The sequence below is a fragment of the Panulirus ornatus genome, chromosome 17 (assembly GCF_036320965.1).
Source record: "Panulirus ornatus isolate Po-2019 chromosome 17, ASM3632096v1, whole genome shotgun sequence".
Taxonomy (NCBI): Eukaryota; Metazoa; Arthropoda; class Malacostraca; order Decapoda; family Palinuridae; genus Panulirus; species Panulirus ornatus.
The window spans coordinates 10,895,001-10,907,416 of NC_092240.1; the positions used below are offsets into that span (position 1 = coordinate 10,895,001).

The following is a 12,416-nucleotide window of genomic DNA, read 5'->3' on the forward strand; positions in this document are numbered from 1 at the left end:
CGTCGAGCTGGGGCAGACGAATGACGTCGTCTGCAGAGTGACGGGAGGTAAGTGGGTTGTTACCTTAGAGAGAGAGAGAGAGAGAGAGAGAGAGAGAGAGAGAGAGAGAGAGAGAGTTACGCGGTTGCCTAGAGTGTTGTACGGGCACACAGATTCATGGGTCCAAAAGAGAGAGATAGATAGAGAGAGAGAGAGAGAGAGAGAGAGAGAGAGAGAGAGAGAGAGAGAGAGAGAGAGAGAGAGAGAGAGCCGTGTAGGATCCTCTATTCACCACTTAACTCCGCTGTATACACAACACATCCCTCGAGAATCGTCACAAAATGTGCCACATGAGACGACCACTACTACTACCATTTTTTTTTTCCTATCATGCTAAGTACCACTATACACCAACCTTGCTCTGAAAGCTGTGGGAGTGAGTTTTAGGATGGCGTGCATGATCACAGGAATCTATTATACCACCAGGCGAGTATAATAATAGCTCTCCCCCTCTCCCCACAAAAACACCCCCCTCAAATAGATAAAGAAGAAGCTTATTATATATATATATATATTTTTTTTTCTTTTACTCCAACATGGATGAAGTTGACTCTTTTTTTTCCCAGGGTTGAACTGAGTCAGGTGAGGGTCGACTGCATGTGGGGTTACAATGACACTCGTGTAGACAGACGCTGGGATGACGCTCACTCCTCATGTTGTTTACCCAGGACCTCTGTCTATAGGACAGGGGCCTCTTGTTTACCCAGGACCACTGTCTATAAGACAGGGGCCTGTTGTTTACCCAGGGCCACTGTCTATAAGAGAGGGGCCTGTTGTTTACCCAAGACCACTGTCTATAAGAGAGGGGCCTGTTGTTTACCCAGGACCACTGTCTATAAGAGAGGGGCCTGTTCTCTACCCAGGACCTCTGTCTATAAGAGAGGGGCCTGTTCTTTATCCAGTACCACTGTCTATAAGAAAGAGATCCGGTGTTTACCCAGGACTTCTGTCTATAAGAGAGAGGCCTGTTGTTTACCCAGGACCACTGTCTATAAGAGAGAGGCCTGTTGTTTACCCAGGACCACTGTCTATAAGAGAGAGGCCTGTTGTTTACCCAGGACCTCTGTCTATAAGAGAGAGGCCTGTTGTTTACCCAGGACCTCTGTCTATAAGAGAGAGGCCTGTTCTTTACCCAGGACCTCTGTCTATAAGAGAGAGGCCTGTTCTTTACCCAGGACCTCTGTCTATAAGAAATAGAGACCAGGTGTATACCCAAGACCACTGTCTATAAAAAAGAGAGGCCTTTTTGTTTACCCAGGACCACTGTCTGTAAGAGATAGAGACCAGGTGTTTACCCAGGACCTCTTACCAAAGGCTTGCCCATCCCAAGGCAGTTCCGCATCCGGTAGCAGGGAACTGCTTGTTCCTTTGAAGTGAGGAAGTCTGGGACGAGACTAAGTGTACTCTAAATGACACTACCTTACCAAAGGTGGCATTCATTCGCGGTGTGACCCTTGAGCTTGCGTAGCCCAGCAACGCCTGTTACATAGACAGACAGACAGACAGACAGAAAGACGCACACGCACACACACATGCACACACACACACACGCACACACACACACACACATACACACACACACTATATATATATATATATATATATATATATATATATATATATATATATATATATATATATATATATATATATATATATATATATATATATATATACATACATACATACATACATACATACATACATACATACATACATACATACATAAATACACTCTTTTAGAAAATATCATGGAGAAGAATAATTGCTTTATGCCTGTGATAACCGTATCATAATCCAGTAGGGTGTTACATGGTGTGCCTTCGCCTCCGGAATAATCCAGCGACTCAATTAAAAAGTTATGTTCCCATTTTGTCACACTCCCTCTAGTCCCGTAGGTCAGGGGTCAAATGGGAAGAGGATTAGGTGATGCTGCTGTCTAGAAATATTGTGTGTGTGTCTATATATGTGTGTGTGTGTGTGTGTGTCTGTATGTATGTGTGTGTGTGTGTGTGTGTCTGTATGTATGTATGTGTGTGTGTGTGTGTGTGTCTGTATGTATGTATGTGTGTGTGTGTGTGTGTGTGTGTGTGTGTGTGTGTGTGTGTGTGTGTGTATGTGTGTGTGTGTGTGTGTGTGTGTGTGTGTCTGTATGTATGTGTGTGTGTCTATGTGTGTGTGTGTGTGTCTATGTGTGTGTGTGTGTGTGTGTGTGTGTGTGTGTGTATGTGTGTGTGTGGTGTTCGGTCAGTTCTACGAGGCAATGTGTTTATAGCGAATGTGAACGTTCCCTCAGTACTTTTGATTGTAGCTTGGTTTACTTTAGGATTTATCAGCTGAGTATTCGGGTGTACGTAAAGGATTTACAAAGGAGTATGTTAGCGTACGTGAGGGATTTACCAAAGAGCATGTGGGTATACGTGTTAGGGATTTACTAAGGAGTATGTTGGTATACGTGAGGGATTTATCGGGGAGCATGTTGGAATACGTGTAAGGGATTTACCAAGGAGCATGTGGGTATCCACGAAGGATTTATCAAGGAGCATGTAGGTACACGTAAAGGATTTTTCAAGGCGCATGTAGCTTTGTGTTAAGATATTCGTCATTCACCATCTTAATACATAAATCACAGATGCTACAAACACCACTTGGGTCTTGTGTGAGATCCCTTACATATAGAGCAGAATATAGACACATAGCAGGTAGCACATAGAAACACAGCAGATATAGTAAAACACAGCTTATGGGACTTAGAAACACAGCAGATATAACATAGTAAAACACAGCTTATAGCATATGGTAACACAGTAGGTTGGAACATAGTAAAACACAGCTTGTGGCATAGTAACATAGCAGGTAAGAACATAGTAAAACACATCTTGTGGCATAGTAACATAGCAGATAAGAACATAGTAAAACACAGCTTGTGGCATAGTAACATAGCAGGTAAGAACATAGTAAAACACAGCTTGTGGCATAGTAACATAGCAGATAAGAACATAGTAAAACACAGCTTGTGGCATAGTAACATAGCAGGTAAGAACATAGTAAAACACAACTTATAGCACATGGTAACACAGTAGGTAAGAACATGGTAAAATACAGTTTGTGGCATAGTAACATAGCAGTTAAGAACATAGTATAACACTGCTTGTGGCATAGGAACATAGCAGATAAGAGCATAGTAAAACACAGCTTGTGTCATAGTAACATAGCAGTTAAGAACATAGTATAACACAGCTTGTGGCATAGGAACATAGCAGATAAGAGCATATTTTAAAACACTTGTGTCATAGTAACATAGCAGATAAGAACATAGTAAAACACAACTTGTGGCAAAGTAAAACACAGCTTATAGCACAGGGAAACACAGCAGGTAAGAACATGGTAAAACACAGCTTGTGGCATAGTAACATAGCAGATAAGAACATAATAAAACACAACTTGTGGCTAAAGCATTTCGCTGACTCTCCTCTTCTTCCTCCTCCTCCACCTCCTCCTCCTCCTCCTTCTCCCCTTTACAGGCCGGCCGCTGCCTCGGGTGGTGTGGCTCCAGGATGGCCGTGAGGTGGACGCCAATAGCACGGCGGGGGAGGAGGGCACCGCCTTCAATGACTTGGAGGTGCCGGCTTCCAGGAAGGACCTTACCTCACCCTTCACCTGCCGAGCCTCCAATAACGATGTCACACCGCAGCTCGTGGCCGTCTACCAACGCAAAGTGAACTGTGAGTCGAAAGAGAGAGGATCGGAGTAGCTTTGAACTAGAAGTAAAGAGAGGAGATCGGAGTAGCTTTGAACTAGAAGTAAAGAGAGGAGATCGGAGTAGCTTTGAACTAGAAGTAAAGAGAGGAGATCGGAGTAGCTTTGAACTATGAGTAAAAAAAAGAGGTGTTTTCACTCGGTGGTAGTGAGGTTCTGACGCTCTATCTTGTAAATGACGAAGTACAGGAAGAATGATGGACGTAAATGGATTATAAATGATAGTTTAGATATTCGTTTTCTATGTAGTGATTTAGGCCAACCATGGCTTATGGTTACGTTCAGAAAATTGGGGGTTGAGAGTTAAGAAACAGACGAGGTCAGTCTAGTTTAGTATAATTCATATATATACACACATGCTTAACTCTCAGCCTACCAATGAACTTATACTCTTGTACTGTTTTGACAACGACTTCAACCTCGTCATGAGCAATCAGGTCTCCGTAACGTGATATATACATCTCATGTACTTCCATCCTGTTAACTGTCCTTCCCATGTACTTCCATCCTGTTATCTGTTCTTTTCATGTATTTCCATCCTGTTATCTTTTTTCCCGTGTACGACTATCCTGTTATCTGTCCACCCATGTAGTCCCATCTTATTATCTGTCCTTCCCATTTACTTTCATCCTGTTGTGTGTCCTTCCTATGCGCTTCCGTCCTGTTATCTGTACTTCCCATATATTCATATACTCTTGTCTGTCCCACCCATGTATTCCCAATCCTGTTCTGTGTCCCACCCATGTATCCCGATTCCGTTCTCTGTCCCACCCATGTATCCCGATCCTGTTCTCTCTGTGTCCCACCCATGTATCCCCACGTACCAGCAGCCAATATAAACATGCTTCGAGTGTTGGTTCATCTCTTGCTCCTCCTCCTCCTCCTCCAGGCGGGCCTCTGAGTGTGACCATAGCTCCCGAAGAGAAACCCCTCGTGTCCGGACGGCTGGCGAGGCTCGTGTGTACTGTGGTGGGGAGTAACCCTCACGCCCTGGTCACCTGGTACCAGCAAGGTCAACAGGTCACGCCCTTACATACACAGGTAAGGTTATGACAGCAGCTTAAGACCTGGGAGCAGTTGAGGTCTGATGGTAGTGGCTTGTCTTGAAGTGTCGAGCGTCTTTTGTTATCAATCTTATGTATATATTTATATATATATATATATATATATATATATATATATATATATATATATATATATATATATATATATATATATATATATACAGAGAGCGAAATTCTTTTCTACGTTTACGATGGGTAAATAAGATTACTTGAGCACATATGGAAACTTTGGGAGACGCCATCCGAAGGTAAACAAAACTATATATAGTGGAACTGATGTCTTCCCCACGGCGGGGCGTAGGTAAACAAAAAGTTATTCCCGGATCTCGACGTTCATTTACATACTCTCTCTCTCTCTCTCTCTCTCTCTCTCTCTCTCTCTCTCTCTCTCTCTCTCTCTCTCTCTCTCTCTCTCTCTCTCTCTCTCTCTATCTATCTATCTATCTATCTATCTATCTATCTCTCATCTCTCTCCATGTCGTAAACGGTGAGATTGTAGGTAGCTGAGAATTGATTGGTGTAGACGACATGATCCTACAATGGGTTAGACATGGGAAACATTGAAGATCAAAATGTGAGGTTGTTTGTTCATGGTAATTGAGGAATAGGGAGAAGAGATGCCGATGCTTAAGCACAAAGGACAGACTTAAGTTACCTGACGTCCTCTTGTATAAACTGGACGTCAAACTCTGAAATGACAGTCGAAGCTGAGACTCGAATGAGGTCCAGAGGGATATATATATATATATATAATGGACGTATTAACTGACATCTAAACCGACATGTGAGACGACGCTATGAGAAATGGGAGTGACACGTAATTCGAAGTTCTGACTTAGGCGTTCATACGTAAGGCACAGTGGGTGAGTACTGGTCAAGCTGGCCGCTATGACGAGAGTCAAAGGAAGAAAATATCAAAGGAAATAATTCATGTTTTGAAACGCCCAACCCGACAGCTTAAGTGTCATGGCTTGGAAATGTAAGGAAAAATATAGATGCATTTGTGTGGGGTTTATATATATATATATATATATATATATATATATATGTGTGTGTGTGGGGATAGGGGGAAAGAATACTTCCCACGTATTCCCTGCGTGTCGTAGAAGGCGACTAAAAGGGGAGGGAGCAATGGGCTGGAAATCCTCCCCTCCTGTTTTATTTCTCCAAAAGAGGAAACGGAGAAGGGGGCCAAGTGAGGATTTCTCCCTCTTAAGACTCAAGTCATCTGTTCTTGTCACACAGTAACATCAACCAGTGAATATTCCAAAATTCAAAATCCCAAGAAATCGTGTATTTTCCGACCACCTGACGCGCAAGAACATAACGTCGAATCTTCACGAATATTTCGGGAGTCAGAAAAGAATTTTAGAATAAAGATCTTCGTTGCTTGACTCTATTCTTAGAGGGTATAGGAGGAGGGGTGGGTGTGGAAAGGGGAGTGACTCGGCAGGTTCAGCTTAACCCAATGACGTGAAAGATGGTCAAGTCAACTACCAGAGTGAGGGAGTAGATAGGGTCAGGCCAGGCCGGTTGGCGAGTGAGGAGGTATGATTGTTGGACGACTCTGACCTTTGAGTAATATTAATGCGACAGGGTCAGACCATTCTATTCTTCTTCTTCTTCTTCTTCTTCTTCTTCTTCTTCTTCTTCTTCTTGAGCTTCGTCTTATTATCCTTTTCCTCTCACTTCTCCCTATCTTCTTCACCCACTTCTTCTTCTTCTTCTTCTTCTTCTTCTTCTTCTTCTTCTTCTTCTTCTTCTTCTTCTTCTTCTTCTTCTTCTTCTTCTTCTTCTTCTTCTTCTTCTTCTTCTTCTTCTTCTTCTTCTTCTTCTTCTTCTTCTTCTTCTTCTTCTTCGCTCATAGGAACAGGAGGAAGAAGAAGAGGAAGAAGGTGTGGGAGAAAAGGAAGAGGAAGATGAAGGGCAGGAGGAGGAGGAGGAGGAGGAAAGACAAGTCTCTCTCTCTCTTGCTTAAACCTCGTTCCTGCTCCCTGGTCTTTGGACGAACTCACCGAGGAAACTTGACCTTCAGCGGCCTCTTTGTACCAGCTCACTGTTGTTGCCTGCAGAGAGTTTTTCACTGCGTTTGTGTGCAGTCATTGTGCTCTGCTTTGAATGGTCGACGTAGGGCGATGATGGCCAACGAACCGGCGCCTGCTGCAGATGCATGAGGGTGTGGGGAGTGTGGCACCAGCTGGAGATGTATGGGGGTGTGGAGAGGGTGACACCAGCTGGAGTTGTATGAGGGTGAGGAAGAGGACAGCACCAGCTGGAGATGTATGAGAGTGTGGAAGACAGTGGAACCAGCTGGAGATGTACGAGGATGTGGAGGGAGTGGCACCAGCTGGAGATTTATGAGGGTGTGGAGGAAGTGGCACCAGCTGGAGATTTATGAGGGTGTGGAGGAAGTGGCACCAGCTGGAGATTTATGAGGATGTAGAGGAAGTGGCACCAGCTGGAGATTTATGAGGGTGTGGAGGAAGTGGCACCAGCTGGAGATTTATGAGGATGTGGAGGGAGTGGCACCAGCTGGAGATTTATGAGGATGTGGAGGGAGTGGCACCAGCTGGAGATGTATGAGGGTGTGGAGGAAGTGGCACCAGCTGGAGATTTATGAGGATGTGGAGGGAGTGGCACCAGCTGGAGATTTATGAGGGTGTGGAGGGAGTGGCACCAGCTGGAGATGTATGAGGGTGTGGAGGAAGTGGCACCAGCTGGAGATTTATGAGGATGTGGAGGGAGTGGCACCAGCTGGAGATTTATGAGGGTGTGGAAGAGAGTGGCACCAGCTGGAGATTTATGAGGGTGTGGAAGAGAGTGGCACCAGCTGGAGATTTATGAGGATGTGGAGGGAGTGGCACCAGCTGGAGATTTATGAGGGTGTGGAAGAGAGTGGCACCAGCTGGAGATTTATGAGGGTGTGGAGAGTGGAAAAACAACACCTCATGGAAGGTGTACCTGGCTAACGAACATGGAGCAGCGTTGCGAAAATTAGATGTCGAAATTTCTTCTCTTCTGAACAGTTGCTCCGTTTATACAAGAGCTTGATTCGTCCTGATCTGGAGTACTGGTCCCACAGCTGGAGTGGTTCTAGTTCTGCGTCCTTATTTGACAGAGTTGAGTCGAAAGCGGTCCGACTTATGAACAGTCCCAGGCTAACGTCCAAGCTTGATCACCCTCCCCCTTGCCCTACGCCGCTGTGGTGGTTCACTTTCCCTCTTCTATAGGTATTACTTTGGTTTTTGGTTCATAGAGCTGACGGCTTGTGTGCTCCCCACCAGTAGCTAGACCACGCGATACTCGACAAGCTGCTGCGTCACATGGTTATTGTGTGGCCATCAGTAACTCAAGGGTAGGCCGTTTTGATACCTGCTTCTTTCCCTTTCACGTCGAAACTTTGGAACTCCCTACCTTCTCATGTCTTTCCCAATACCTATAACCTGGCACATTTCAAAAGACAGGTCTTTCACTTTCTCACAAATTCGTAAGTACTTTCCCTCGTCTTTTCTTTTCCCGTTTCATAATTCTCTGCATACTTCAATTAAGGCCCGTCCTTGCTGTGGACTTTTATTCGTGATTTGAGCCTTTAACATAAAAAAAAAAGAAAAGCTTTAACATTCAGGCCAAAAAAAAAATATAAATTAGTTCAAAAATACTAAAGTTTGTTTAATTCAGATATGCGTCCGATAAAACGCCGGCTTCATTAATTAAATTAATACATTCCCTGGATATCTGGATGTGATTATTCGTACATGCATCGATTTGCAGACGTGGGGGTAGGGAGGATGGGTGGCTGGCCTAGCGAAAAAAAATTTTTATAATCTGATATTGCATAGGGAATGCCAATGACTCATGTGAACATTATACTTGAACCATATTGACACATCCGACACTTTGGCAACGCCGTGGAACGAACGGCTAACGCACGATTCGAAGAACGAGATAGATTTAACGAATAAACGTCAATACTACGAGTTTGACAAAAGTACACGTGACAGCGTTATCAACGCTAATTCTCCGCTGTCTGTATCTATTATCGATAGACAGTAGTTTACAATGCGTATTATGTTGTCCGCATTTGGAAATGTCACATTACTGTCACCATGGAGTGACAGCAAAGATTAACAGTGACTCGAATTTAAAGCAAGAGTCTCTCCCTGTAACACACAGGTAGTAATTACGAGAAGCAGTGTCATTGACACTCCCATTGGATGAGAGAAGAGTGAGGGAGGTGGGTGACCTGATCACAACCTTAGCGAGTCTCTCCCTTCATTAACACTCCCATTGGATGAGAGATGAGTGAGGTGGGTGACCTAACCACAACCTTAGCGAGTCTCTCCCTTCGTTAACACTCCCATTGGATGAGAGATGAGTGAGTGAGGTGGGTGACCTGATCACAACCTTAGCGAGTCTCTCCCTTCGTTAACACTCCCATTGGATGAGAGATGAGTGAGGTGGGTGACCTAATCACAACCTTAGCGAGTCTCTCCCTTCATTAACACTCCCATTGGATGAGAGATGAGTGAGTGAGGTGGGTGACCTAATCACAACCTTAGCGAGTCTCTCCCTTCGTTAACACTCCCATTGGATGAGAGATGAGTGAGGTGGGTGACATGATCACAACCTTAGCGAGTCTCTCCCTTCGTTAACACTCCCATTGGATGAGAGATGAGTGAGGTGGGTGACCTAATCACAACCTTAGCGAGTCTCTCCCTTCGTTAACACTCCCATTGGATGAGAGATGAGTGAGGTGGGTGACCTAATCACAACCTTAGCGAGTCTCTCCCTTCATTAACACTCCCATTGGATGAGAGATGAGTGAGGTGGGTGACCTAATCACAACCTTAGCGAGTCTCTCCCTTCGTTAACACTCCCATTGGATGAGAGATGAGTGAGGTGGGTGACCTGATCACAACCTTAGCGAGTCTCTCCCTTCATTAACACTCCCATTGGATGAGAGATGAGTGAGGTGGGTGACCTAATCACAACCTTAGCGAGTCTCTCCCTTCATTAACACTCCCATTGGATGAGAGATGAGTGAGGTGGGTGACCTGATCACAACCTTAGCGAGTCTCTCCCTTCGTTAACACTCCCATTGGATGAGAGATGAGTGAGGTGGGTGACCTAATCACAACCTTAGCGAGTCTCTCCCTTCGTTAACACTCCCATTGGATGAGAGAAGAGAGAGGTGGGTGACCTGATCACAACCTTAGCGAGTCTCTCCCTTCGTTAACACTCCCATTGGATGAGAGATGAGTGAGGTGGGTGACCTGATCACAACCTTAGCGAGTCTCTCCCTTCGTTAACACTCCCATTGGATGAGAGATGAGTGAGGTGGGTGACCTAATCACAACCTTAGCGAGTCTCTCCCTTCGTTAACACTCCCATTGGATGAGAGAAGGGTGAGGGAGGAGGTGGGTGACATGATCACAACCTTAGCGAGTCTCTCCCTTCATTAACACTCCCATTGGATGAGAGATGAGTGAGGTGGGTGACCTGATCACAACCTTAGCGAGTCTCTCCCTGTATAACATACAAAATAGTGATCACAATACACAGTATTATTCACACTCCTCTTTGGGTGAGAGAGGAGAGTGGCTATTTCCGAAACAGACTGATGGCACAGGGAGTGATGCTGTCTTCGAGGAATGTAGAGGGATAGAGAGGTCAGAGAGGACATAACATGAAATTCAGTAATAAACTTAAGATAATGATGTGAATACATACTTGTATGAGAGTGGTGGATGGATGGAATGCAATGAATAAAGACACAGCGACTGCAGACTGCATACAGGACATGGTAGAGTAGTCTCTCTCTCTCTCTCTCTCTCTCTCTCTCTCTCTCTCTCTCTCTCTCTCTCTCTCTCTCTCTCTCTCTCTCTCTCTCTCTCTCTCTCTCTCTCTCTCTCTATCTATCTATCTATCTATCTATCTATCGTCGCACAGTTCAAATTGGTAATGAATATACAAATAGAGTCATGCAGCTAGAGTCATGCAGCTAGAGTCTAACCTTGAAGTTGACATCATCATGGATGGATTCGTAAGGGAAGCAGAGCCGGAGCTTTGGTCATTGCAAAAAAAAAAAAAAAACCTCGCCCTCATGTACGTGGATATCAAGATGTTTTGGGAAGACATATACATACATTGTGTACACCCGACTTAAGCTGGAATATACCGCAAGAGCGTGGTCCTTGTATGATGAAGAGCCGCATCAAATTGTTGAGGGGGAAAATGGTACATTTCCAAGGAATGATGCATCGTGAATACTACCTTTGAACCGAGACGAAGGAAGGACCTTCCAGGAAGGACGGAGGGTGTTGAAAGGACCTTCATCTGCCGAAGCACTTTAGGAGGGAAAGGAGAAATAAGGGAGATACCTATGGTAACAACGTGGTCATTTCTAATAGGCTGTGAGAACGTTAAGACCAAGCTTTCTTTGATGGTAGAGGAGAGTCCAGAAGAGGAGGGGCACGGATTCCTGGAAGTTGAGCGAAGGAGGCGTATGAAAGGACGCTGAGGAGACATTCCTTTTCGAGCTGTGGACTCATGGAAGAGGCTGAGGGAAGAAGCAATGGTGACAGTCGATGGAAAAATGTAGAGTACTATATGAAGAGAAAATTAGGGGTAAGAGGACGGATCCCTACGTTTTTATATATAAGTCCCTCCCCATTTGCACAAATAGGAGGTAAATCACACACACACACACACACACACACACACACACACACACACACACACACACACACATACACACAAAGAGGAACGAAACATTTGCTTTCACTTGCATAACGATGTCATTCAAGCAACCATTTCGACTTGATTATACTCCAGATCCTCTTTTACTCCCTTCTTTATTAACTCTCTGTTCAATCTGTCTCTAGTCATAATTTTACAATTTAGTAGTTCGGTTTTGTTTTATGAATGTATGTCTGTCTTTGTCTGCGAATCCCAATTGTCTTACGGAAAAATAAGACATTTTTTCTTTCCAAATCCGTGACCTGTTGTTCTCAAAGAACATGGCTGTTCTTTTCCTTTGATGTGTCCTCAAGGGCATTGTTCTTCTCCAACCTTGATGTGTTCTCAAAGGACATCTTTTTCTCTCCTTTAACATGTTCTCTAAGGACATCGTTGTTCTCCCTTGACGTGTGTTCTTTGTGTAGCACAAGACCAACGTGAACATGTATTACTCTCCCTCATTTCTGTTGCCACGCTACCTTGTTCACATCTTCATTTTGGCCCTCCTTCAGGAGGCTACTGGCTCTCCCTGAAGAGTATATATATACATATATATATATATATATATATATATATATATATATATATATATATATATATATATATATATATATATATATATATATACACACTTGTCTCTTTCTTAGACATTTCAGAAATACTGATACGTACTTCAAAAAAATAGTCATTGATGTAGTTATTTTTCCTCTGATTTACATTTCTCTGGTTTTTCTCAGAATTTTTTTTTCCGTTCGTTGTATAACGAACGTCAACAGGCAGTTTCTTTTTTTTTTTTTTTCTCGAATTGAATAATAA

At 43.9% G+C, this 12,416-nt stretch overlaps 1 protein-coding gene across 1 annotated transcript in view; it reads left to right on the top strand.

Moving 5' to 3' along the window:
- The window catches only part of LOC139754559 (nephrin-like), an 894,341-nt gene that overhangs the window by 606,509 nt on the left and 275,416 nt on the right, over nucleotides 1-12,416 (top strand). The window contains exons 4-6 of the mRNA XM_071671918.1: nucleotides 1-47; nucleotides 3,564-3,764; nucleotides 4,688-4,839. The exon at nucleotides 1-47 is cut by the window's left edge and continues 40 nt beyond it. Coding sequence (XP_071528019.1) covers nucleotides 1-47; nucleotides 3,564-3,764; nucleotides 4,688-4,839 — 400 coding nt within the window. The remainder of the gene's footprint in view (nucleotides 48-3,563; nucleotides 3,765-4,687; nucleotides 4,840-12,416) is intronic.